The 24,227-nt window shown below is 40.5% G+C and overlaps 1 protein-coding gene across 3 annotated transcripts; it reads right to left on the reverse strand.

Moving 5' to 3' along the window:
- Positions 1–590: 590 nt before the first annotated feature.
- Positions 591–24,227, reverse strand: LOC127544578 (leucine-rich repeat-containing protein 14-like). 3 transcript variants are annotated; one of them, XM_051971254.1, is made up of 6 exons: positions 23,244–24,227; positions 19,568–19,688; positions 11,920–11,974; positions 9,117–9,560; positions 7,133–7,756; positions 591–6,366 (listed from the first exon to the last, which is right to left on the reverse strand). In XM_051971254.1, the coding sequence occupies exons 4-6, from the start codon at positions 9,509–9,511 to the stop codon at positions 5,799–5,801; spliced, it is 1,587 nt and encodes a 528-aa protein (XP_051827214.1). In that variant the 5' UTR covers positions 9,512–9,560; positions 11,920–11,974; positions 19,568–19,688; positions 23,244–24,227; the 3' UTR covers positions 591–5,798. The 3 variants fall into 3 exon arrangements, with proteins under 3 accessions (XP_051827214.1, XP_051827215.1, XP_051827213.1); XM_051971255.1 differs by lacking the exons at positions 11,920–11,974; positions 19,568–19,688; XM_051971253.1 differs by lacking the exons at positions 11,920–11,974; positions 23,244–24,227 and having other exon boundaries at positions 19,568–22,742.

Consider the following 24,227-nt stretch of genomic DNA (forward strand, 5'->3'; position numbering starts at 1 on the left):
TTAGAAAATCTGTCCCTCTCCAACAATAAAATGAGATGTCACCTTCCGCCTGGCAGACACACACCCATACCACTTCCCCTAGCTATGACTGACACCAAAGAAAACCCATGAACCTCTCATTCTAGACCTTTTAAGGGGCAGTGTGGTACAATGAAAGGAGAGCTAGACTTGTTCCAGGGGACCCGAGTTCAAATTCTAGTTGTTCACAACTTCTGGGTTACAATTTTCTTAATTGAAAAATGAGACGACATGGGCTATGTGCCTAAAGACCTTTTGAAGGTACAGAAGTGAGTGGTTCCAACCACAGTCCAGAGCTAGAAGCCAAATGAGCACCTGCTCTGTGAGGAAAAAGAAATCCTTCCCTAAAACCAAGCCCTGGTGGTTCAGCCCCTCTATCATAGACAGTGTAGGACTTATCAAAAGGACAAAATAGTACATATACAGCTTGTAAACCTCTCAATGTGCACGTGCATTAGGAAACAAGGACTAGAAAGGGGAAAGGGCAACTAAATGCAGGTCACAGATCTCACTTTTTTTTTTTAATAGAACCCTGGTTTCTCCTGGAGGTGATAACATGACTCTTCAGCAAATTTTAACTTTTAACAAATATTTATTAAGCGCAGAGCACCAGGGTTCAGCGCCGAGGGAGATACATAGGATGGATAAGACACAGTCACTGTTCTTCTGGAGGTCCCACAATCTAGACAACACTATCAAGCAGTCCTGACCTCCCCCCCCCAAGGCCTGAGAAGGCACAAGGAGATATACAAGGAGAGTGCACACTCATCTCCAAATCCAGGGTACCTCTCCCACTCAACAGGATCCCCCCAGCCACTGATAGCTATTCCCCCATAACCAATCAAGTTCTTTCAAGTATCCAGCATCCGATGAAATAGGCTCCGTGGTGAAAACTGGAACCTTCCCAGTCCAAAGGCCCCAAAAAGCCAGGGGGAAGTTCCCAAGATAGGGAAAGGGGTATTTTTCTCTTCCACTGAAGAAATTCAGTAACTGGGAATCCAGGCAGGGGAGCTGAAGGGAAGGCACAGCTGAAGAGGAAGTAGTATAACAGGCAGGGGGTGAGCAGGTGGTGAGGAGTTTGGTTCTGAGATAAACAAGTTCTGGAGCTAAACAAATAGTTCTTTCAATCTGTCAAGTCCAGAAGTTGTTCTGCTGGCCTTAGTATCGTTGCTTTTAAGCAGCCACCTTTTTCAAGTTCCTCTGTATTCTCCTTAGTTGGGCAGCTCTAGTTGACCACCCTCTAGGCTTTTTAATTCCAGCAGGCCCAAAAGATATGAACTTTTTTTACAGGTAGAAAGATGTTCTTCCACTACCTCCTCACTTAATAAGCTTCTAACAAACATTAACATGGGCCCTCTAAAAGCAGAAAACACTGTGCCTGGGTTGAGGGGAGACACAAAAGATTAGGTAAGATAAAATCTCTGCCCTCATGGAGCTCACAATCTAACAAAGGGATGCATCACACACAAGTAACTATAATACTAAACATTCTGTGTTTATAAGTGCATCACAGGTGGTGCAAGCAATGGTGTTTAGGGAGCAAGGGAGCAGAAGCTTTGTGACTGGGGGAAGGGAGACATCGCTTGAGTTGGACCTTAAAGGGCTACATAGGCTTTAAACAGAGATGATTAGGGGGGAGGGAAAACAGGGATAGGAAATGATGTAAGCAAAATCACAGCAGCAGGAAAAAGCTGGACATAGGTGGAGGGGAAGGACAGAAAGGGAAGCAGTACAGATTGTCTGAAGCACTGAGCACACCCTATGGGGTATCTAACAAGACTGCATAGTAAGTGTGAAAGCATAATAGCACGGAGTCTTGACTGAATGCGAGGCTAAGAAATTGAACAGCTGTGAGAAAGATGAGTAAGGCTGATGTCATCAGATTCCTAGGTCCCAATTCCCTTGGATCCAATCATGTTTCCTTCCCAGGTGTGAAAAGCATAACTGCAGTTATATGAACTGCTGAGAGGCAGCAGTTAAGTTAACTTATGAAAACTCACTCAATTATCTTGTTTTGCAACTGTTCTCTGCAGGTTTATCTTTTCAACAGCATGAACAGCATTTTCAATGACTGTAGATGAGAGATGATTGATAACTTTTTTCAGTGACAAGATACTGCACTGAGGCTCATCCAGATGATTATCAACCTGAATATCTGAACACCTAAAGCAATGATCCAAGGAGTACCTCCCAGGCAAACTTTTTGTTCTTTCTCAGGGCCTACTACTCATCATCTGTTACTCATACATTTCCCTACTTTTGCCTGTAGAGCTAACCTATCTCCATGATTCCAGGCCTGTTAACACCTCAAACACTTCATCTTCAATGTCTCCAGTCTTGCCCCTTCCCAAGCTATCCTTTGATTTCATAGAGCCTTTTTGTGTTTAAAAATGACTTGTTTCTGCTTTCTTACTTTATGAAGTAAAAATTCTGATCCTGTCCTTACAAACACTCTCCACAATCTGATTTCTATACTTTCACAGCCTTATCTCATACTACCCGATCTCCTTTATACAATCTACCTGTCAGCTAAGATGGACTACTCATTATTTTTATCTCATCCTTTCCCTTCTCTATTGCCTTTGCTTACATGGCCCTCACACCTAAAACAAAAATTTCCAGTTATAATCTCTCAAGATTCAACTAAAGTGCCATAAAAAGTCTTTTCCCCTCCTAAAATCTCTTTTAGAATTATGTCCATCTTATTTCCTCTATTAAATCATAACTTCTTGAGGGCAGGGCTTATGTCTTTAATCTATCTTTTAATAATCCTCCCCCAAATCAGTGTGCCTTAATCCTACGACAAACTATGTTTGTTGAATGGAAGATGAATATCAAAGTAGCAATGGATCACAGAGGTAAGATTCCCAAAGAACTCAGGCTGGAATGATGGATCAAAAAAAAAAATTTATCAAGGCCTTCATTTAGGTTGAAAAGCAAAGCAGTTTCCTAAATATTGGCTGGATAACAGTGCAGCAGTTCACTTATAGACTATCTCAATTACCCTGACTCCACCTCTATTCAGGTCTAAAGGCCATAGCCATTTTGGACTTTTTCCTCTAAGGTTCTTGGTAGAGATGGTGAAAAGGCTTTGAGTAGGTAAAACTGACATGGCCCCAGACAGATCAGCTTTGAACCTGGGAACATGCTGGGGTCAGAATCAGGTTTACATAAGTTCTAGTCTGGGATGCTCCCAGGGATTGAATTCTGGGATATCACTGATCAGTCTTTAAGAGAGATACCAAGGACCTATATATTTCTCTGTCTGCTCCAGCACAGGAGGAAACACTAGAGGATAAGACTGGGTTTGGTTCTCCCTTCCATCCCTTGCAGTAAAAGCAATTTTTTGAATCCCCCTCAGCACCCAAGAGTTTGACATGCCTGCACATATCTGTCACAGGCTTATATGCTGGTGTGCAACTCCCCCGACCCGCCTTTGCAGGGCAATGTGGGTACTGAAGGGAATGATGAAAACTCAAAAGATAACAGTTCCAATAGTCTGTCCACAGAGAGCAATCTGAGGACCCGTCATTTCAACTTGTAAATTCTTGGCAGAAACTGGGTGGCACACAGCTCCCCATGAACAAAGTTGAGATTCACAAAGATTCCAACAAAGTGGACCAAGAAGCGAGATTAAATTTAGCAGGAATGAATGCCATGTCCTTCCTTCAGGAACAATTCCATCAGCATTGGCTGGGGAAGTCAGCAAACAATTCATGTGGAGTAAAATCCAATTACCCTGTTCATAGCTTGAGACCTTCCTCTCACTCCTATATTTTCCCATATTTAGCCAAGATCGTATAAGGGCTCCTTTTACCTTCCTTCTACCCTGGAATCTTGATACGCTCAGGTCAGGGTGAGGACTCCAGAGAAAAGAAGGTTCACTACCTGTTTCGCCCAGGTAGGTGATTATGAATCATCTGTGAAGCAATGCAGTCCATGCTGTGTCAACCTGGATAAGCAAAACGTCAACAGGTCCCCAATGCATGTGTTAGCCATAGCTGTTTTTTTTAGGAGTCAGGAAACCAAGTCTACACACAGACACATATATAATCTTTCCTGCTCCAATGTCTAGGGAATAACGAATAAAGAAGCAAGGGACAGGGAATGAAAGGGACAGGCACTAGTTCTGCCAGGCAGCTTTTTCCTCTGGGGTGAGGAAACAACCAGCTATCACTGTGACCTCTCTCACTGGGCTAAGCACCATGTACTCCTGGAATCCTGGAAATAAAAGGGATTGTCTTCTGTGAAATCTGGCAGGGGCAAAGTGGTATTAAATAAAATGCTGAATTAGTCTTGTTTCTGAGTAATGGAAAAATGAAAAATAATACTTCAGTGACACATAGTTCATTATCACCTCTTCCTCTAATTTGGGTAGAAACAGGGCAGATATTTAGCAATCTGATTATATAAGAATGTGTGTTATCTCTGAGCAGCAATCAGGAAGCATCCTGATTCCAAATGGTAACTGCTTTGGAAGAAAATCTCAAATAGGCAGTGGGATTCTGAGACAAGTTTTGTTGTCCTCTTTTCTGGGGCCCGAGAGGGTGTGGGTAAGGTTTATAGATGAAAAGAAGTTCACTAGGGCCAACTTAAGACTAAAAAACACCAGAAAGTTAAGTATCAAGTCTGTTCTGGAATTAATTTTTGTTGTAACTGATTGTAATTATCTTGGTTGTTATATTGTTTCCAAATCAATACCCTCTACTTTTAATTTAGGAATAAATTCTAGACAATATGTGAAGTACGGAGAAACAGGGTTAAGAAGGAAAAAAGGGACCAGTGAAAGCAAAACTAGGTATTCTGAGAGTGGCAATAACCATTAAAAAATAGGAAGATACATCAGCCAATGTGAGCTCAGGAGGAGCACAAGCAGCCCCAGGGACCAAGTGATGCTAGCTATCTCAAGCCAAGAGATTAAAAATCAAATGAGATTTGAAAATAATGAAATATTAAAGCCTTGGCAAGTTCAAAGAGGAACATGAGTCCTGGGGGAACTGAGGAAAAACCAGGCCTGAAGGTCCAAGGAAGGATCCCTGAGGCTGCCCTTTTCCACTGCCTGCCTCTTTGTGCCACTGAAGGGTGAGATGAAGGAGTAGCTAAGGCTGATGCAGCTGAAGAAGGGGCTAGCACCTGCCTAAGCTCAAACCCTTCCAGAATGAGGTAGAAGAGTAAAAGAAGAAAAAAAAAGTTGGCGGGACACTTGGAAAAGAGAAACCAGGAACTTAGGAGAAGACATGAGAAACTAAGTGGGCCTCTTTAGCCTGGCAGAAGAGAAGTTCACAGCAGGAGCTGTGCATTCCAAAGGGTGGGTCAGGAAGGAAAAAGCTGAAAGGCTACAGCTTACTCTTGACCAAGAAAGCTTCCGAGATATAATTCGGGAGCTCCAGGGTCTCAGCTTGGTATATGACCTTCCATTCCTCAGTAATGTACGCCAACTCCCTTCGCTCACTGGAGGATGGATACAATTATGCCCTTCCCATAGGAACAGTCAACCGAATGGGGTTCCAGAAGAGTGGGCCTATCCCCCTGGATGGGAGCTCCTCATTCACACTAGTCCTCCTTAGCAAGGATCCTTCAGCTGAGACACAGGTTGAAGCTTCCCTGTTAACTAGTCCCATTCCCCTGTCTGAAGAGAACAGGAAACAAGAACAAAGGTTCTGTGGCTCCCTACCTGTCCCCGAGAGCTGCTGCCCAGGAGGTGAGGCGGCTCTCCTGCCAGGCCCAGGGGAAACAGGTGACTGCAAAGGTCTCCCTGTCCCTGGCAGGCAGCCATCCTGTCACAAGCTAAAGTAGTCGGGCATATTTGGGCCATAGACATCGGTGGTCCACAGCACATCAGCCCGACCTGCTGCTATCAGCATCTGGTGCATCTCTCCCTGAACCTGAGCAAATTTCTCCTCGTCGATATAGTCCTCCAAGAGGTTAGCAGACAGGGGCACCCCAGGCAGGTCCTTGTAGCAGTCCACAGGAAACGGGTACACTACCAGCTGGAGGTCAGGCATGACCTCGGAGCGCGACAACAAAGCCTTTAGCCCAATGCTGGAAAGGGGATTGTCATAGAGACCAAGATATCGCAGGCGGGTGCAGCGGGACAGAAGGGGCAGGGTGCTGATGAGGTGAACATCCATAAGCTGGCACTCTGTCACCTTCAGACACAGCAAGGAGGCTGATGCCTCCCCCAAGAGTGCCTGGAAGGGGGGCAAGAGGTCACCTGACAGGTTGTTGCCACTGAGGTCTAGCTTCTTGAGGTGGGGAGCATGGGGACTCTGGGACAAGTAGCTCAAGTCCACAGGGAGCAGATAGCAGACGGGAAGTTCCAGGCTTTCCAGGGGACACTGTAGACCACTGCAAAGAGAGACACAGAAATGCTATTATTTTCCAGGAATAATGGAATAAACACAAAGAAATTGGGATAGTGCTTCATCTTCCTGGGGCTTGTTCTTCGGCACCAGCTGACCAGGCAATACTTTATTCCTGCTGAAAGGGTCAAATTTTGTCCAAGGTCATGGTAAGGAAAAGCACATACAGGAGAAAAGCTGCAAAGCTTTAAGACAGGAAACACAGTTCTCTGCCTAATGACAGAAACACTCACTCTCCTAGTCTCTTCACTGTTTAAAGAGTTTTCCTCACACTGGTTCTAAGAGGAAACTAGAGTATCAACTATCACACCCTTCCCATTTTCCCCAGGTTAACTCGATTGCCCAAAGTTGTCCAAGAGTGTACTAAAAGCTGGTGGTATTTAGTGTTATCCATTAGGATAAAAACTCTGAGGAGAGGGAATGTTTTATTTGTCTTTGTATCCTTATTTTTTATACATTATAGACACTTAAGTGTTTGTTAAAGGGAAGTTCTGGGGCAAGGATTTCAGAACAGTTCTCCCACAGTCCTTTTATTCTAACATGTTTGTAAAAGCAAAAGAAATTTAGATTTAAGCAAAGAAAAGGAAGGGGACCTTCAGACAAAGATTTGAGAGTATATTTTTCTCAAGCTGAACAGTTCCTGTTTGTGAGTTTCATTCAGAGCTCCCTTTTACCATAAGCTTCCTTTCAGCTAAAGATCCTGACCAGTTACTCGGAGCAAGGGCAGGTAAATGAATAAGAGGCTCACTCACCTGAGCAGCTGCCGCAGCTGGCCAGAAAGCCAAGAGGTGCCCAGATTAAGCTCCTTGAGGCGTTTCAGCTTGCTCATCTCTGAAGCCAGGAAGCTAAAGGTGCCTTCCAACATGGCCCAAAGTCGCCACACATCCATGTTGCTGTACTGAAGTTTCAAGCTCAGCAGATTAGTAAACTTCATAATGGAAGCTACGATCTCCCATACACCCCCTGCTTCTAAAGTAAAGAAGGACAGGTCTAACCGGCGTAAGCTGGAATGGTCTAATAACCCCAGAAGATCCACAGTGATGTCTGGTGGGAGATCTTCAGCTCGGAAATCCCTGCAGCACAAACGCAGGGGGCTGACAGCATTATTTTGCAGGGCCTGCTTCAGAAAGCCACTGGAAGAAGGGGTTACCCAGAGATCTACACGCACTTCCACAGGGAGAAGTGTGCACGGCAAGTCCTCAACCTTCCTGCACTTGTTGGGGCTTTCGTTTGGCTGCTCGACTTTGTCCAAGAGGTGACAAATGCCAGTTTGGGCCATGGTCATGGTACGGGCCCACATTTTCATAGTTTTTAGGTCTTCCTCATAGCCATAATCCAGAAGTCCAGTCATGTCTAATAGCTGCAGTGGATGTCTCCTGAGAAATGGACAGAGAAGATGAGACCCTGTGCCAGGATATACTACAAATACTGCTAACTACATTCTAATTTAGCCAGCATATTCCGGAAATAACTAAATTTAAGAACTAAATGAGGCTGTGATAAAATAGAGGAGAAAAAGGGCATGGAAAGCATAAAATATAATACCACAATTCTGTGGGATCTCCTTAGAAGTCAATATAATCCAATTATGCCTAAAGAATCTCCTCTATAATATATTCAAAAGGTGTTTTTCCAGTTTTTTTTCAAAGATCATCATTGGGGCCTAGAATCACCGGATCTTAAACTTATTAATAAAAAATTTGGTTGAAAAATAGAAATAGAAAAGAAGATGTAAGCCAAGACCAGAAACATCTGAATCCATAACAGTGCCAAGTGTGTGATAAAAACTTAGACATTCAACTACTGTATTAAGGACAAAAATTTCAGTGAAAGAGCAGCTACTAGTCTAGCTTTGGAAAGGTAATGATCAAGTAGGCCCAGCAATCAAGCTAAAATCTGCTTCTCTGCAACTAATATCCACTGTTCCCGATCAAACCTAAATCAAGTCTCATTCATCTTTCACTCAACAGTCCCCCTTAAATATTTAGGATTCTCAGCAAATTTCATGAGGAATGGCATTCCAACCCTCTCTCACCATCCTGCCTATCTAAGGCTCTTGGTAAATTCCAGTTTTGCAATGTCCTTAGTTAGGACGTAAACAAAATGGAAGTCTGACCAGAGTAGATATTTTGCCTGTTAATGCTGCCTCTTTCTTGTATTTCACAGGGAGAATACCAAGCTGTTCCATCAATACAGACAATAATAATGGGTCACAGCCTTTGGCTAAGACAGCACCTGAGTTATAGTTTGGGCTGGTGATACCTTTAGATATCATTAGACTTGCTCTAGGGTCATAATTTAGCCTAAAAATAGCTGTGGGAACCTACTTCTACTTCTCAAGGATTATTCTCCTAGTTGGCACTTCCTAATAAATCCCAGGCAGCTCTTGAAGCAATGAATTTTCATTGCTCATTGCCAGAGGCCCATGGATCATAACAGTCTAACAAAAAATCCAAGCAGCCTCTTTTTCCTAACTTGGAACATCTGCTACTTTAGGAAATGTGTTTGACTATGTCCTTTAACAAGACTAAGGCCTGGCACGCAGATTCCTCATGGCCCTGATGTCTCTGAAGAGCAGGCATTCAATAAATGGTGGTGTCAGGATTCTCCCCTTCTGCTGTTGTTTCTAAAAAACTATGGGTTCTGAAAAGATTCTCTCCTATGAGCTGAGGTCCTGACTGCCTCTCCAACTATTACCAACTTCTTACCTCAAGTCAACAGCAATTAGGCATTTACCTATAGAGCGACTGCTGGGTTCCATTATCTGTTGCTTCTTCCAGCCGAGCCTTGACTCCCATGATCATTGCCTGTACCAGCTCTTCTGCAGGCCGGTCTTGAAGCAGGGCACGCGGGCAATTTGGACACTCCTGGAGGAGGGCCCGAAGGCAGTGTGGCCAGTCCTGCCTCAGAGCCCTGCGGCAGTGTGGCCGATCCTGCAATAATTGCTTGAAACTGAGGATGGGGTAGGGCCACGTATGCACCAAAGCCTGGAGCAAGAGTGTCTTCCCATGCATGAAGGCTGCCTTGAATAGGACTGGGTACAGGTCCTGCGGCAGAAGCTCCAAGGCCTGGCACGCAGATTCCTCATCCTTGATCACCTGCTGGGCACACAGGAACACCAGCGGACGCATAGCTGAATATGGTGGGCAGCTGCCACCTATGACGCAGGACAGGTAGTACCTGCCAGGAGGAAAATCATTTTACATTGAGAATGGTTATTTGGGAATCAGACTAAAGAGTTGGGCCTGATAGCTCCATGGCCTCTTCTCCACCCATTGCCATACCTTGGGCTCCAAGTTATTACAATATTCAGCACTAAATTCCATCACAGACTTCTCTTTGCTTTTCTAGTAGTTATCAAAATCCAAACCAAATTTCTGAATGCTTGCTACGTACTGGGGTCATGCCTTACCCTCACCATTCCCACTCTGAAAGATTCTTGTTCACTAGTTGATCTACATTCGAATTGCTACAACCTCCTGCCTTCACTGAGGCTTATACTTTCAGAATCTTCCATTTATATGCCAGGAACGACTAGACTGGGTGCTTTTTCAGATATTTTCCAACACTAGATTCTAGGACATAAAGACTTGGATGGGATGATGGGATGAAAGGCTTTGGGGTTATGGCCACCACTGTTGTCCTCGGAAACAAGGAGGTTCAAGGGCTAGGCACTATGGGACACAATAGTAGCCAATGACAGGCAGTGAGGTATATCATGGAGCAGATTGGATTCTGATCCCAGGTCCTTCAATTACAAATTATATGACCTTAAAAGTCCCATGACCTCACTAGGTCTCAACTTCCTTATTTTAAGTGGTCAGATTTGCACCTTGGGAAGATTATTTTGGCAGTCCTGGGAAGGACTAAGGGTAAGAAAGGGAAGAGTAAGAAATGTCTATCAGATAGAAAGCTAGTAATAGAGAGAAATGATGGTTTGAAACAGTGATGAAGTGAGAGAAGGAACATAATAATTATCTACATTGTGGAGTTAGAATAGCTAGAAAACTTGGAAACTGACCATATTATAATATGTAAATGATAATATTATGATTATAATTCAAGCTTAGGTACCACCACTGAGTTTTAGGGGGAAAATGATCAATTTCATCCTGAATATGTTAAAGTTTGACATTTTAGGGGGCATCAAGACACCAAGAAGAATGTGGTAATGTGGTAGTAATGTGGTATGAGTAGGGCAGACTGTGAGGACAGGTTAAGAGTCATCTGCATACAAGTAATTTTTGAAGCTATTTAAAATAGTGCAAACCTCATCTCTGACAGGAAATTTTAAGTGAGTCATGATCAGCAGAGAATTAAGATTAACATCTACCTTTTTTCCAAAGTAGTGACAATGTTTCAACTTTTCCAGGAACTATTAATAAGGTGTCACTTTGTTAGAACTGAGCTAGAATGCTGCCCCTAAAGCTCAAGTGGATGCACCTCAGCATTGTGAAGGGGAAGGCAATTGGGCTGGGTGAGAAAAGGAGAAAAAGGTAACAAGGAAATGAAGGAAGGAAGGAAACTGGAAACAGCAGAACGAAACATGGACAGGATAAGACCTCAGAGAGAAGGCGTAAAGGCAGAATGAGTAAAAAGAGGCTGTCAAAAGAGGGAGACTGAAGACAGAGGAAAAGCGCTGGGCTAGCAAGAGACATGAATGCTTAGATTTAAATCACACTTCTTAGTTGGGTGATCTTGAACAATGCTCCATTTTTCATCTACAAAATAGAATTGAACAAGATGGAACCCTAGCATTCCTTCTAGGTGACATTTTAGGACCACAACCAAATCAAAGAGTAGTTAATGATTCATCATCTTACAACAAGCGTGGGGAACCTTTTTTCTGCCAAGGGTTACTGAATATTTATAACATTATTTGCGGGCCATACAAAATTATCATGTTATAAAACTCAAGCAGGGGGAGGTTATTGTACCTGGCTTTCAACTTATCACCACCTACAGTGGCCTTAGAAAATCAGTTCACATGATCAGATGTTTCCCACTCCTGTCTTAGAAGTTGCTAGTAGAGAATACCAAGGATGTATCCTTAGCCCTGGGCTATGTAATATTTTTTATCAATGATGTAATGAGATCTTACCCAGTGGGCAGAAGATATCTTTGAACCTGGTCTTCCTAAATTCTACTTCAACACATTAGCTGTGTGACCTGAGGCAAGTCGTTAACTTCTCAGCAACCCAAAATACTCACCCTCTAAGACTGTAAACTACAGATAAATTATCAATCTGCATTGGTGGATGGAGTGTCCATTCTGGGATTCCCCTCCACCCCCATCATTCTCTCACAGAGCCTTAAACAATGATTTTAATAAACTGACATACTTAACAAATTTGTAAATCATAAAACAAAGACAACTAACATATATGTAAGTCAAGATCCAAAACGATTTCAATAGGTTAAAACACTGAGTCAAAATTAAATTGAAATTTAATGAGAGTGAATTAGACAAAGTAGCAGATAGAGTACTAGAGTCTGAGTCCAGAAAGACCTGGGTTCAATTCCTTCCTCTGACACTTACCAGCTGTGTGACCATGGACAAGTCAATTAACCTCTCTGAGCCTCAGTTTCCTCGTCTGCAAAATAGAGATAATACCTGTAGTACCTACCTTACAGGTTTATTGTGAGGCACAAATAAGATAATGTATATAATGTCTTTTGAAACCTTAAAGAGCTATAAAATGTCAGTCATTATTACAAATTTAGGCCTATAATTTTAAAAAATCAATTTAAACAAAAGATAAACTAGACAGCAATTTATATTAATAATCTCAATATAAAACTAAAAATGTGATTATAATAAAAAAGGCTAATTTAATTTCCCAATCAAATCAACAAGCATTTATTAAGGGCCTACTATGTGCTAGGTACTGTGCTAAGGCTACTATCAAAAACTGCAGAGGCAAGAATACCATTGTACTCTACCTTGGTCAATCTTTGTACTGTTTCTTATATTCTAGTTACTGTAATTTATGAAGAATATTGATGAGCTGGACTCAATCCATAATTGTGATCAGGATAAAGAAGTGTTTTTGAATCAACCAAAGGACTAGAAAAGGAAAGACAGGGTAGGAAAAATAGCTATCTTTAAGTATATGAAGTATGGTCACATGGAAGAATTAGGTTTGATTTTAAAGGATAAAACCAAGAACAATGGATGATAAAAAGAGCTCTATTTTGGCTTGATATGAGAAAAAAAAATTTCTTTAATTATTTTTATCTGGAGAATGTTCCTTCAGAACATAATGTTCCTCCTTCTCATCAGATGTTCTCAATCAAAGACTGAATAATGTTAATATGCTGGAATAATATAGTTGGACTAGACCACTTCTCTGAGATTATGGGAAATGTTTGAGATGATAGGAAATGTATGATTCTTTTCAAAGGAATAAGAGATTAAACCAAAAACCAGTAAATTCATATACATAGGCTAAATTCTCACATGTATTATTAAAGTTTATGAGCTTTCAGAAACGTTAATCACTAAAAGGAGAATGAATTGTTTAAGCATATATTGATGACAGCAAGGCATGTGATTTAAAAAAAAAGCTAATGTTTACATCAGTAAATGGAGATATATAAGCAATTTAAATGTCTAAAGGGAAGTCTCTAGTAGTCAGCACCACCGATCTGTCCTTAAACCGGTTTTATTTCATACTTTTAGAAAATGAAGGTGATAGGTTTACTATTCTTTTTCCCTAGCCAGATTACATGTAGACTACTATGTTAGTTCTAGATACATTTTAGAAAGCATACTCACAACTTGGATCACATCTAGACCCTATCTCTTACAATCCATGATGGTGACAGAGCCAGAAAATACCATAAAAGATAAGATCAGCAAAAATGAAGATATTTGGCTTGGAGAAGATATTGTGAAAGAGAGATCAGACTAGAAGAAACATGGGAAAAATAAAACCATCAATATTTGCAAGTTTTATTTGTATCACAAAATCTCAAGAGTTAGACAAAAAAAATCAGAGGTCATCTAGTCCAACCTATACCTGAGAAGGAATCCTCATCAGTTGTTCCTGGAATCCATTCATCTAATGAGGTAGTACATAACACTTTTGGATAACTCAAATTGTAGTTTTTCTTTATAAGCCCAAGTCTGCTTCTGAAACATTCATCCATTGCTCCTAGTTCAGCTAAGATAAAGCAAAAACAAACTTAATCTCTCCTTTCCATATGATAGTCAAACACTTGAAGATAACTGTCCCACCACCAGAAATCTTTTGTCCTTTTTCCTAATCCTTCCTCCTGTGGAAGATTTATGGGAAAAAATGGGAAACAAACAAGTTATAGCTAGATTACAATCTGACAGACTGAATATAGCATGCAATGAATTCAAACATACAAAGGCCACATTAGCGGTTTTAACTGCCAGCCATGTCATAATGTTGACTCACATTGAGTCTGAAGTCTACATGGCCTTTTGTCTAGTTTTAACGCCCCCCCCCCCCTATTGTTAGGGGATTAGTATGACTTGCTTCAAGTCACTGATAAAAATGTAGAACATTCTTATGTTTAAGGATATTCAATAAGGTAAAACCTCTAGTAGAGGGGAAACCCTTTTACTATTTGACAGAATGTTTTTGAGCAAAGTACTTTGTATCACATAATCATCATCACCATCTTCAAACAAATAATTAGAATGGTTCTAACTGGTGGAAAAAATTATTTTATGGCTAGTGAGCCAAGCTCACTAGAAATCTTCAAAGTCAAACAATGGAACCATGACTTGTGTAAGGTTTGAATTAGATGACAATTCAAGTCTTTTCTACTTCTATGAGGGTGATTCAACCTTCCAAATCATGAACAAATTTCCTTCTGTATCATCTCCAACAAATGGTTTACTTCTGGTAAGTTAACCGAAATTATGCAAATTAATTCCCTTTTTTGGACAGGTTTAATTTTTACCATTTCTTTTTTGTTATTGTTTCCTTCTAAGCTAGTATCTGTATCTCTAACTTTCAACCACTAGTAAGTCCTACCCTTTTAGAACAAAGCAATCTAAGTCTAATCATTATTCTATATGACTACCAACCTGCTGGCTACCTGAAGGAGACCAATAAAAAATCACCCCACCCCTCTTCTTCTCTGTATTAAATATTCCTCAACTGCTCAAGATATGGTTTAACTTCTTTTATGCCACAGTGACTCATCTGGATATGTTTCAGTTCATCACAAACCATCTGCTGTGGTACCAGGAACCAATCACATAATAACCAGTACTAAGCACCACAAAACTCACTACCCTTATACTCTGAAAACTGATCATCTTGCCCACTTTGTCATTACCCTTCAATTGCCATTTACTTCCCTACTTCAAAAGCCAAACTATCTACATTTCTTGCTATTTTCTATACATGTCCTGAATTTTTTTATCCTTACAGGAGACCCATCTCTGCTGATACCCAGATTAAGACCAAGGAATCAGGTACATTCAGGTTTACATAGAAATCATTACATAGAAATAGGATTTTTATTTGCAATGGATACACCCCCAAATTTTTATATACAGACGTACATAACACACACACATACGTCAACGAAGGTTTTTCTTAATGTGGGCTCCAGTAGACACCATATATACTATCTTAAAATTCTCTCATAGTTTCACCAGATCACCCTATAGAAATTCTTAGAAAAAAGAGTGGATCAATAAGATATGCTATCCCGAGTATGAGCCAGCTGTTGTATTAAAAATCTCAGACCTGTGATTTCTATGTAAATAATGCTGCTCAACTACCTATATACCTTCTTTTTGTGATTTCAAAACAATGCAGTTCTTTCAAAACATATACAAAATAAAAGGTCATTTGGGAGAAAGAGATTAATGAAGGCTTTATGTTTAAGGCATTATTTCAATTGTTGCAATTAGAGACAGTGGTCTTGCAATCAGGAACACTCATTTTTAAGAGTTCAAATCCAATCTCAGACACTTACTGTGTGACTCTGTGCAAGTCACTTAAGCCTATCTATCTCAGTTCCTCATTTATAAAAATGAGTTGGTAAAATGCATTTCAGTCTCTTTGCCAAGAAAACACCAAAATAAGGTCATAAAGACTTGGACACAACTGGATAACGAATTCTAAATGGCAGTGGGGAGGCGAGAGTGAATTCCAGGCATGGAGGAAATTGCAACATAAAGGCAGCCTAAATAAGCTGGAAAAAGGTTTGGCTGGAATAACAAGTGAGTAAAGGAAAAATTGAGGCCAGACTGTGAAAGGCCTTAAGAATATAACAAGTTCTTATTTAATTCCAGAGGTAACAGAATACTACTGGAATTAGAGTGTCATTTTGGCAATTGAGTGGAAGATGGATTGGAAAGGGAACAGACTTGGGAAACCAATTTTAGAAGGTCTTATTTAAAATGATGGCCTTATAAGTGAAGAGAAGGGAACTGATTTAAGAGGTCAAATAGTGGTCTTACAAGGGTAGGGACCAAGGTTCTGAAGATGTTCTCAAACAGCAAGGGTAGAAGATGATTGCATCTCACCCTCCATACAATAACCAATCACAGGGTTTCCAACCAAGAATAATCAGAGCTACTTTTATTCCCCCCTCTCCCCCTAACACTCATCAGCTTTGCCTCCTCCCTATAATATACAAAAACTCACTAGTTTCCCTTTTTCAAAGACCCTCTCATAAAAGTCCCCAGAGGTCAGTTTTAACACAACAATCATACAAAAGCTACTCAGAAAATACAAACCATTGCCCAATTATAATTCAATAGTCATACAACATTCATTAAGAGAATCCAAACCACTACTCTACACACACTAGGTCATTTCATAGCTGTGATAAAAGCCCTTCATTTCTACACCTTTTACATTTTAGGTGAAAAAGAATGAATCATACCAAAAGAGTAGGACTAGGTAGGATGTGCCCTTCATCATGTATGAACAGTACTTTCCCTCCAAACCTATTCCTTTTCCACATTCTTATAATTATCCAGATTACTATTCTCAATGTCATTTTTGGACTTTTTTTTTTATCATCCTACATTTTCTCTCCACATCTCCCACACATCCTTTTCTTTTTTCACATGGCCAACACCCTACCTCATGTCATCATTACCTTTCATCAACAATATTGCAATAGCCCAATTGCTCTTATCTCAAGTCTCTTTCCTTTCAAATCCATCTTCCACAGTTGCCAAAGTACCTTTTCCATAGCAAAGGTCTAATTGGTTTAACTTCTTTTATGCCACAGTGACTTTGCTACTCAAAGTACTCTACTGTCTACTGTATTTAGGATCAATTATTTCAGCTTTATTTCTTTAATTTTTTTTTCATGTTTCACAATATTCAGAATTAGAAGGTACAGCAGTATATATATGGAAATTTATAAATTAGCAAATGTTTTTATCTTTAAGGAAAATTTGAGAACACTATAGTCAAAGTTAAAATAGTATCTCAAATAATTAATTGGCTATATGAGGTAACATTTAAGAAGCAAGTATGACTCTGAGGTATATGTGGACATGGACTCTGAGGAAGCCCTGAAGATTCATGGGGATCAATGCAATTAACACAATTTAATTTACAAATAAAAACATCTCAAATACTTAATCCACACAGGAGTCCATTTTCATTTGGATGTTACAAAACACCACAACAAATATCTTTTGTGAGTGTGTCTTCTTGGTTTTTTGTTTTAATATAAATGCTCAGGATCATTAATGTTTTCCAGGTTTGTATCTATAAAATAATTTTACATAATGTCAACATGAGTAAGAGAAACCTTGGATGAAAACTTATAAGAAGTTTGTATTTTGCTCTAATAAGTCAAATGACTTTTAGTAACCAGCAATAGAATATATACCTCAGCCAACAGTTTCAAGATGTTTTAACTAGTCTACAAAAAGCCTGCCTATCCCTTTCTCATATTTTCACTAAAGACACTCTCTAATTGTATAAGTCACTCCCAAAGATTTTACCTAGAGGTAAGTAGATACCGGAGTCCATAACTCCTATCTTCCTGGAAACTTTTTTAGGTACTATTTTTTTCTTTTGAACATTAAAAAACATGTTGAAAAATCAATTCTTATCCCCTTCTGAGCTGGTCACCTCCAATACAAGTTTCATCTGTACATATGTGGTCAGGTCATCTTTCTTCCTAAGCACCACTTCTACTTTATCTGCTGTCAGCATTGGTGGGAACAGATTGCTATATAAACACTGGCAAATCCTTTTCATTTCACATGTCATCATCCTTCCAGTTTTATCTGTAGTTGCCCTCAGATTGATATGGTTTAATTAGGTTTCACTCCAAGCTTTCAGCAGGCTTGTTTCCTCATCTAATAACTTTTCACTCTTTTGATACTGCTCTGAATTTTCTTTCCTCTTCTATGATGTTTTACAAACAAGATTGGCCTCTGAACAAGTGTTGCCCTTGGCTGTCATAACTCCCAATTCACTGAGACTAAATAGATGCTTGCTGGCTGAAGTAGTTTATGGGCTCTTCTAGCTGCCTGGTTGTAGCAGATGTTTTATATTTGTTAAACTTCTCTAAAAAGTCGTCATAAGCAGAATAAAGCTTCTTTACTTTTATCCGTTTCCTGTAGCAAATAGTTTAAAGAAATTAAGTTGGAGTTGCTATAACTTGCATGTAGTCTTCTCTTCATTGATTTTTCATGTTGGTGCTTGTTGGCCTTTGCAGTAAAGTACTTATCTACCAAACAGGTAGCCGAATAATTAATTCCCAACCTTCAAGTACAATGTTACCCATTTCCCTTTTGTATATCAAAAAATTTCACTGTAGCTGCATTGTTAGAAGTAGTTTTGTTCTGGGTCTGGATCTGGGATTTCATTAGTGTGGGTACTGCTACTTCTCAGATTCCTTTTTCATTGATGCAAACTGCTTTATTTCTAACTTAATAGTCTTGGAGAATTGCTTAGGGTCCTGAGAAGTGATGTGCTCATGGTAACACAAGAGGCAGAACTTGAACCCAGGAGTTCCTGACTCCAAGTTCTGCTCTCTACTGACTACATAGCCTCTTCAGAGAAAAGACAAAAATGTAAATCCAGTTATATCTTAAAATGAATTTTATTATCCAGAAAAGCATTTACATACATTTGAAAAATTATAGTATACATGTTCTAGACATTTATTAAGTCTACAAATCTGTTTAGTGGATTCAAGTCATTCAATTAAACAAACCCTTCAAAATAATTCCAAAACTTCTATGGTCCTTGAGTAGAAGGCATGGGTACACTAAAGTCTTTTTTGTAGTGGTGTTCAAGGGTTTACTACATCCAGCATCTTCTGACTTTTCTTGAGGAGGGGAGGAAAAACCATTTATGATATGTAATACTTAAGCCTTACATCTTTAGTCTCTCATTTCTTAAGCCCAAATGAAAATTTACAACTTTTCCCACTATTTCTTCCTATGCCCACCTTCACACTGAAGTTACCCTAAATACATGTTGACTTGGTCTAGAAAATGTTATCAAGTTTTTTTTATATTATTAAGTACATAAGCTGCAATTATCTTTGTAATGTTTACACTTACCACAGTGATTGTAATCCATGACCCAAGTGTCCCATAAAATGTGGATTTTATTTTTGTTGCTTGAGGGCATAATTCAACTCCCTTTAGCAAACACTTAAGGGTCTATAATGTATAAAAAATTAAGGATACAAAGACAAATAAAACATTCCGTTCTCCTCAGAGTTTATATCCTAATGGATAACACTAAATACCACTAGCTTTTAGTATATTCTTGGACAACTTTCTATTTATCACATTCTCTCTAGTTTCCAGCTTAACTCAAAGCAAAAATGTTAATAGTGATATAATTCAGTTACTCTAGTCATAGGAAACAACCTTTTCATTGTCAAAAGGATTAAAAAACTCCAAATTATAAGAGTGTCAGCAGTTAAGTTTAAATTTGTTTAACTTTTGTGTACATTCTATCTTGTATCATAATCAGTTTATATTTAATTCTCCTAGAGGACCACAGTAGTCCTTCAAGCCTAGAACAATCCTTTACACATAGTAGGCATTCAATAAAACGTTTGTTGAATTTAATTAAACCAAAACCCCTAAGTCTTTTTCACTTGAACAAATAGTGAGTATTGGAAGTTTCATGGAGGAAGGAAAGGACATGTGTAGCTAGGGAATAGCATGAGCAAAGGCAATTAGGTAGAATGACACCTACTGTACTTCAGGAAGATGTGAAGAACCAGGTTACCGTCTTTTGATGAACTTAGGGGTAACAAGCATAAAGTTAAATTCTGATCTTGCTGAGGTGATGGTGACATGCTCCCTGTTTATATTACCTTGGTTGGAGGGAAAAGCATTGAAAAAGTTAAGTAACAAATATGCATAATAAAACAAAACGTTTTGTTACAAACTCCCTGCCCCATCTCCCCCCAGAGGGAGGTATGAAAGAAAATAAATGCTTATTAATTGAAAAAAAAATCTATTTCTCTATAGAGAAATAGGGAAGAAGGGAGAGAGGAGGAGGGAGAAAGGTAAATGGAGAGAGATATTTTTTTAAACTACCAATTGCAAGCTTGACATATTATCAAGTGGTTTCCTGTTGAGCCTAGGAGAAATGAACCAATGAGCTCTATTCTGCAAGTAAGAGTGAGTAGAAATATTTTCAGTAGAAAAACTTCAAGTTAGATTAGGCAGATCTGTAAGTGAGCTAGCACTTAATAATACTAGATGGACTTATCTGGTGATACAGTAGATTGGATTTGGGAGTAAGGGTTTAATGATACTTATTACACTGTTTATTTACTAAGTGATTCTTGTTGAAACTTAGGATGGATTCTGCAAAGGGTGGTTTGTAAATATTAAGAGAAGTGGTGATCACCAAAACTAAGTATAGGCTAGCCCAGAAAAGATTATGTCAAATTAATATTATATCTTTTTTTTTTTAACTTAAAAGATGAGATGTCATAGAAAAGTACACATGATTTCAGCAATGCTCCTCAAGATGATCCAGTGGTCAAGAAAAGTGTTAATGAATTGAGAACTGGTACCTAATCCTAAAAAATAGTGGTAGTAGACTGGGATATATTAATATGAAGATGATCTCTCAAAATACCTCAATGATCTTATCTCATCTCTGGGCAATTCAACATCTTTAAAAACGATAGTGCTAAGCAAATGTTAAATAGATGTTTGAATTAAAAATTGCTTGGATGACAGCATTATTAACATACTTTTCTAACTTGCATTGGGCATCAGAAAGTTTGGATGAATAGGTACCATTTAAGGTAATATTATTAGGATATACAAAGAAGAGACTAGAACAACAAGACAAACCCAAAAAGGTGAAATGTAATCTGGATGAATACCAAGTAACGTTTACTTGAATTAAAAAAAAAATCAATACATAACTACAGTTTGAGAGACAAATGGCTACATAGTATTTACTATATGAAAAAGGCTTGAAGATGACAGTAAACTGGAAAGTTCAATGAATCAAAATGTGATGATGGCCAAAAGAACAATCACAACCTTTCTTAGATTGCAGTAAGAGAAGTACAAGCAAAGAGCTTAAAAAAAAAAAAGAAAAAGAAAAAGACTGGTAACAATTCCAGTGTAATTTTCACCGGCCAAACTGCATCTGAAATATCTTCTTCAGCTCAGCTACATTTAAGGAGGACATGGAGAGACCAGAAGCCAGACCACTATAAAAGGATAAGGTGACATAACAGAGGCATTTCAGCATAACACCTTGAATGAGGGGAAGGAGAAAGGAATAAATAATGGTCTTCACTTATTTAAAAGTCTATTAGAAAGAAGCATTGAATTTATTTCATCCCAGGGACAAAATTAGGAAAAATGGGTAGAATTTAATGCAGATTTTGCAAAACTTACATAGTCAGAGGTATTTAGCTATGGAATGGGCTACTTTAGGAGATATAGCTCAAGAAAAGATTCTTTACGTGGCCACTTATTGTTGGACTATATATCCTGAGTTCCCTTCCAAAACCAAGTTTTGATGATTATTATAGAACATTCATACATGAATGGTACCAATAATCTTTTTCCGTCCTTTCATATTCTTGAATCACTTTAAGATAGTTATTTCTCAAGGTTTGATTTTCAGCCCACTATTATCTTCTCTTCCTCAACAATTCCATTCACTGCTGTTCATTCAACTATCAGCTTTATACCAATGGGTCTAAAATCTATCTCCACTTTTGATCTCTCTTCTAAGTTCCAACTACTTCTAGAGTGAGAGCTTACTACTTAAAGAGCACTGTGCTAGGGACTGGAAGAGATGCAAAAGTCAAATAAAACATCTAACCAGTAGCCTCAAATAATTTTAATGTATTTTTCAAACTGGTACCATGCTAAGCTTTAGGGCGATGAATAGATGGCCATGACATCCTTGCAATAAAGGAGTCTTACTATCTACAAAATAAACTTCAAACTCAATCTAGTACTCTAAAGCTTGATCTTACCTTATAAATCTTTTCTCATTTTACTCCCCCCCCCAAATGTATCTATTAGCTGATCTAGTTTATGTTACATAATGTTAAGGTGTCCCAGAACATCAAAGTGCCCAAATGCCAAGCAAGAGAAACAAAGTTTAGCCTTTAGACATGAGTGACAGCTCTTTGACCTCAGGGGCAAATGAACAATAGGTTATAAAGAAAAAAAAAATTGCTCTATGAAACACCCAGCTGCTCTCACCTGACCTAGCGCACCCCTAGCTATCTTCAGGCCAGAAGACTTACTGGCAATATGATATAGAAAAAACATATGGAGAGTCAGGAGATAACCTGTTTTCAAAAATCTGGCCTAAGTCACTTCACTTCTGAGTCTGAATTTTTTTATCCATAAAATAAGGATAATACTACTTTGTGGCACCTTCCTCAGAAGACTGGGGGGAAGGGATCTTAATGAATTTTGAAAAACTCAACTATAGGAATACATTATTTTTGGCAATAGTTCTTAACTATATGCATTTGTGAGGTTAGATAATATTAAAACAAATTCAAATATTAGTGATAACTCATACTACCTCCTCATTCAATACGTTAAGGAAAGCATATAAAATATGCTTTATAATTGTAATTAAAACATATAAGATATGCTTTATAATTATAATAAATATGCTTTAATAAAATACATAAGTGATTCTTTTTAATCACTACGGTAAATATATTTTTGTTAAGGAATACTTTTGGGGGCAAAATATAAGATATTATCATCTTATTTTATTCTTTCTGGCCAAAAGCTGCTTTGAAGCTTCCTCTTTCCCCTCACAATCTCCTACTAGGGGTCACTCTTACTCTTAAATCAGTCTTTCAGCTTCAGTCTCCTTCCCAGATATCCCCTTCCCAACAGAGGCCTTTTTGCCCCTCCTCCTCACTGCCCCCCTCCTCTTTATGCCCCCCCACCCAGCAGAGGCCTTTCTACCCCGCCTCCTCATATAATCCCTCCCACCGGAGTCTTTCTGCCCCTCCTCTTTATATCCCCCTCCCATCTGGTCTTTCTGCCCCTCCTCCATGCATCCCCTCCCACCAGAGGCTTTCCTGCCCCGCCCCTCCCACCAAAGGTCCTTCTACTCCTCCCCTTTGTGCGCCCCCACCCATCACCAGAAGCCGTTCTTGTCCTCCTTCTAACACTCCCTCCCCTCACCAGAGGCCTTCCTACCCCTCCCCCCGGAATCTACCCCGCCGAGGAGTCGGCGGCAGCTCCTCCTCCCCCCCAGCTGAGGCCTCCTCAAGTTCCTCCCTCAAGAAGGCCTCAGCGCCCCGCTTCCCCCTGCCTTCCCCACTCCGGGGCGGGTAGGCCCGAGGTTCTGGGAGCGCTAGGCCTCAGGCCTTGTAGACCCCCGCCCCCGCCCTGGACCCAACAGCCCTCACCTAGCCCTCGGCCTGATCTTCGCTCTTCTCCCCGTCGACGCCGTCTTGGCCGCCGTAGTAGTAGCCGCCAACGCAGCCCTTGCCCCTCACCACCTTGGCCGCCGCCGCTGCCCAGCGAGCGGGAGTACGCCCGCCCCCGATTCTCCGCCGCACCACCGGAGAGCGAGGGACCACCCGCCCCGAGCTCCCGCCGCAGGCTGGCGAACAGGCGCCCGCCCTGAGCTCTCCGCTACAGGCCAGCGAACGAATACCGGCCCGAACTCTTCTCCACTGTCGCCGCCGCCGCTGCCGCTGCTGCTGCCCCCAAAGCCTGCACCCACCCGAGCTCTCCGCACCACCACAGCCGCAGCCAGCCGCTCCCACCGCCGCCTCCCCGCGTTCTGAGGGCGCGGCTGTCACTGGCGTCACAATGAATCCTGCCCCGCCCCTCGCCCGGAGGCGCGAGCTGGAGAGGCTTCGCGGTCCCCATTGGCTGCTCATCGAAAGCTCCCCCGGGGATTGGTTGGCCCCGTTCCTCCTCTCTGGTTTCTTCCCTCCCTCCTAGGCCCCAGGCGTTTGGGGGGGATTCTGGACAGCCCTGGAGTCTCCGCCTCCGGCTTTTCTTGCCAGAAAGTGGGGCTGGGGGACTGGAATGGAGTTTCTGGACCGCGGAACTTGCCCCTCCACACCCGGTCTGGCCGCCCTTCCCCCATCATCCTGGGTTAGTTATCCTCCCCGCTTTGGGAAGGGTAGTAGCTGAGCACTAAAAAGTTGCAGGAGGGTCTGCTTTCCTCCCGTGTAATGGGCTGCAAAGTCGAAAGGCCGAGAGAAGTTCAAAGGGTGTTTCTGGGTGACCTTGCAGCTTGCCCTTATCCCCTCTGTGCCCCAAGCAGTTCCCTAAAACTTGATGTTTAGTCTCTGCCAGAATTCAAGCTATGCACATCTCTGAAATCCTACGCAAGGACTAATAAATGAAAATGAGAGATCTGTATTCGATTGTAAGCT

The sequence above is a fragment of the Antechinus flavipes genome, chromosome 1 (genome assembly GCF_016432865.1).
Source record: "Antechinus flavipes isolate AdamAnt ecotype Samford, QLD, Australia chromosome 1, AdamAnt_v2, whole genome shotgun sequence".
Lineage (NCBI taxonomy): Eukaryota > Metazoa > Chordata > Mammalia > Dasyuromorphia > Dasyuridae > Antechinus > Antechinus flavipes.

What these genes read in the sequence shown, in the direction of transcription:
- LOC127544578 (XM_051971255.1), bottom strand. Translation starts at nt 9,511, where the DNA reads ATGCGTCCGCTGGTGTTCCTGTGTGCCCAGCAGGTGATCAAGGATGAG. An exon ending in ACCCAGCAGTCGCTCTATAG is followed by an intron (nt 7,757 to 9,116) that starts GTAAATGCCTAA and finishes TCCATTTCTCAG; the next exon opens with GAGACATCCACTGCAGCTAT. An exon ending in CAGCTGCGGCAGCTGCTCAG is followed by an intron (nt 6,367 to 7,132) that starts GTGAGTGAGCCT and finishes CTCTCTTTGCAG; the next exon opens with TGGTCTACAGTGTCCCCTGG.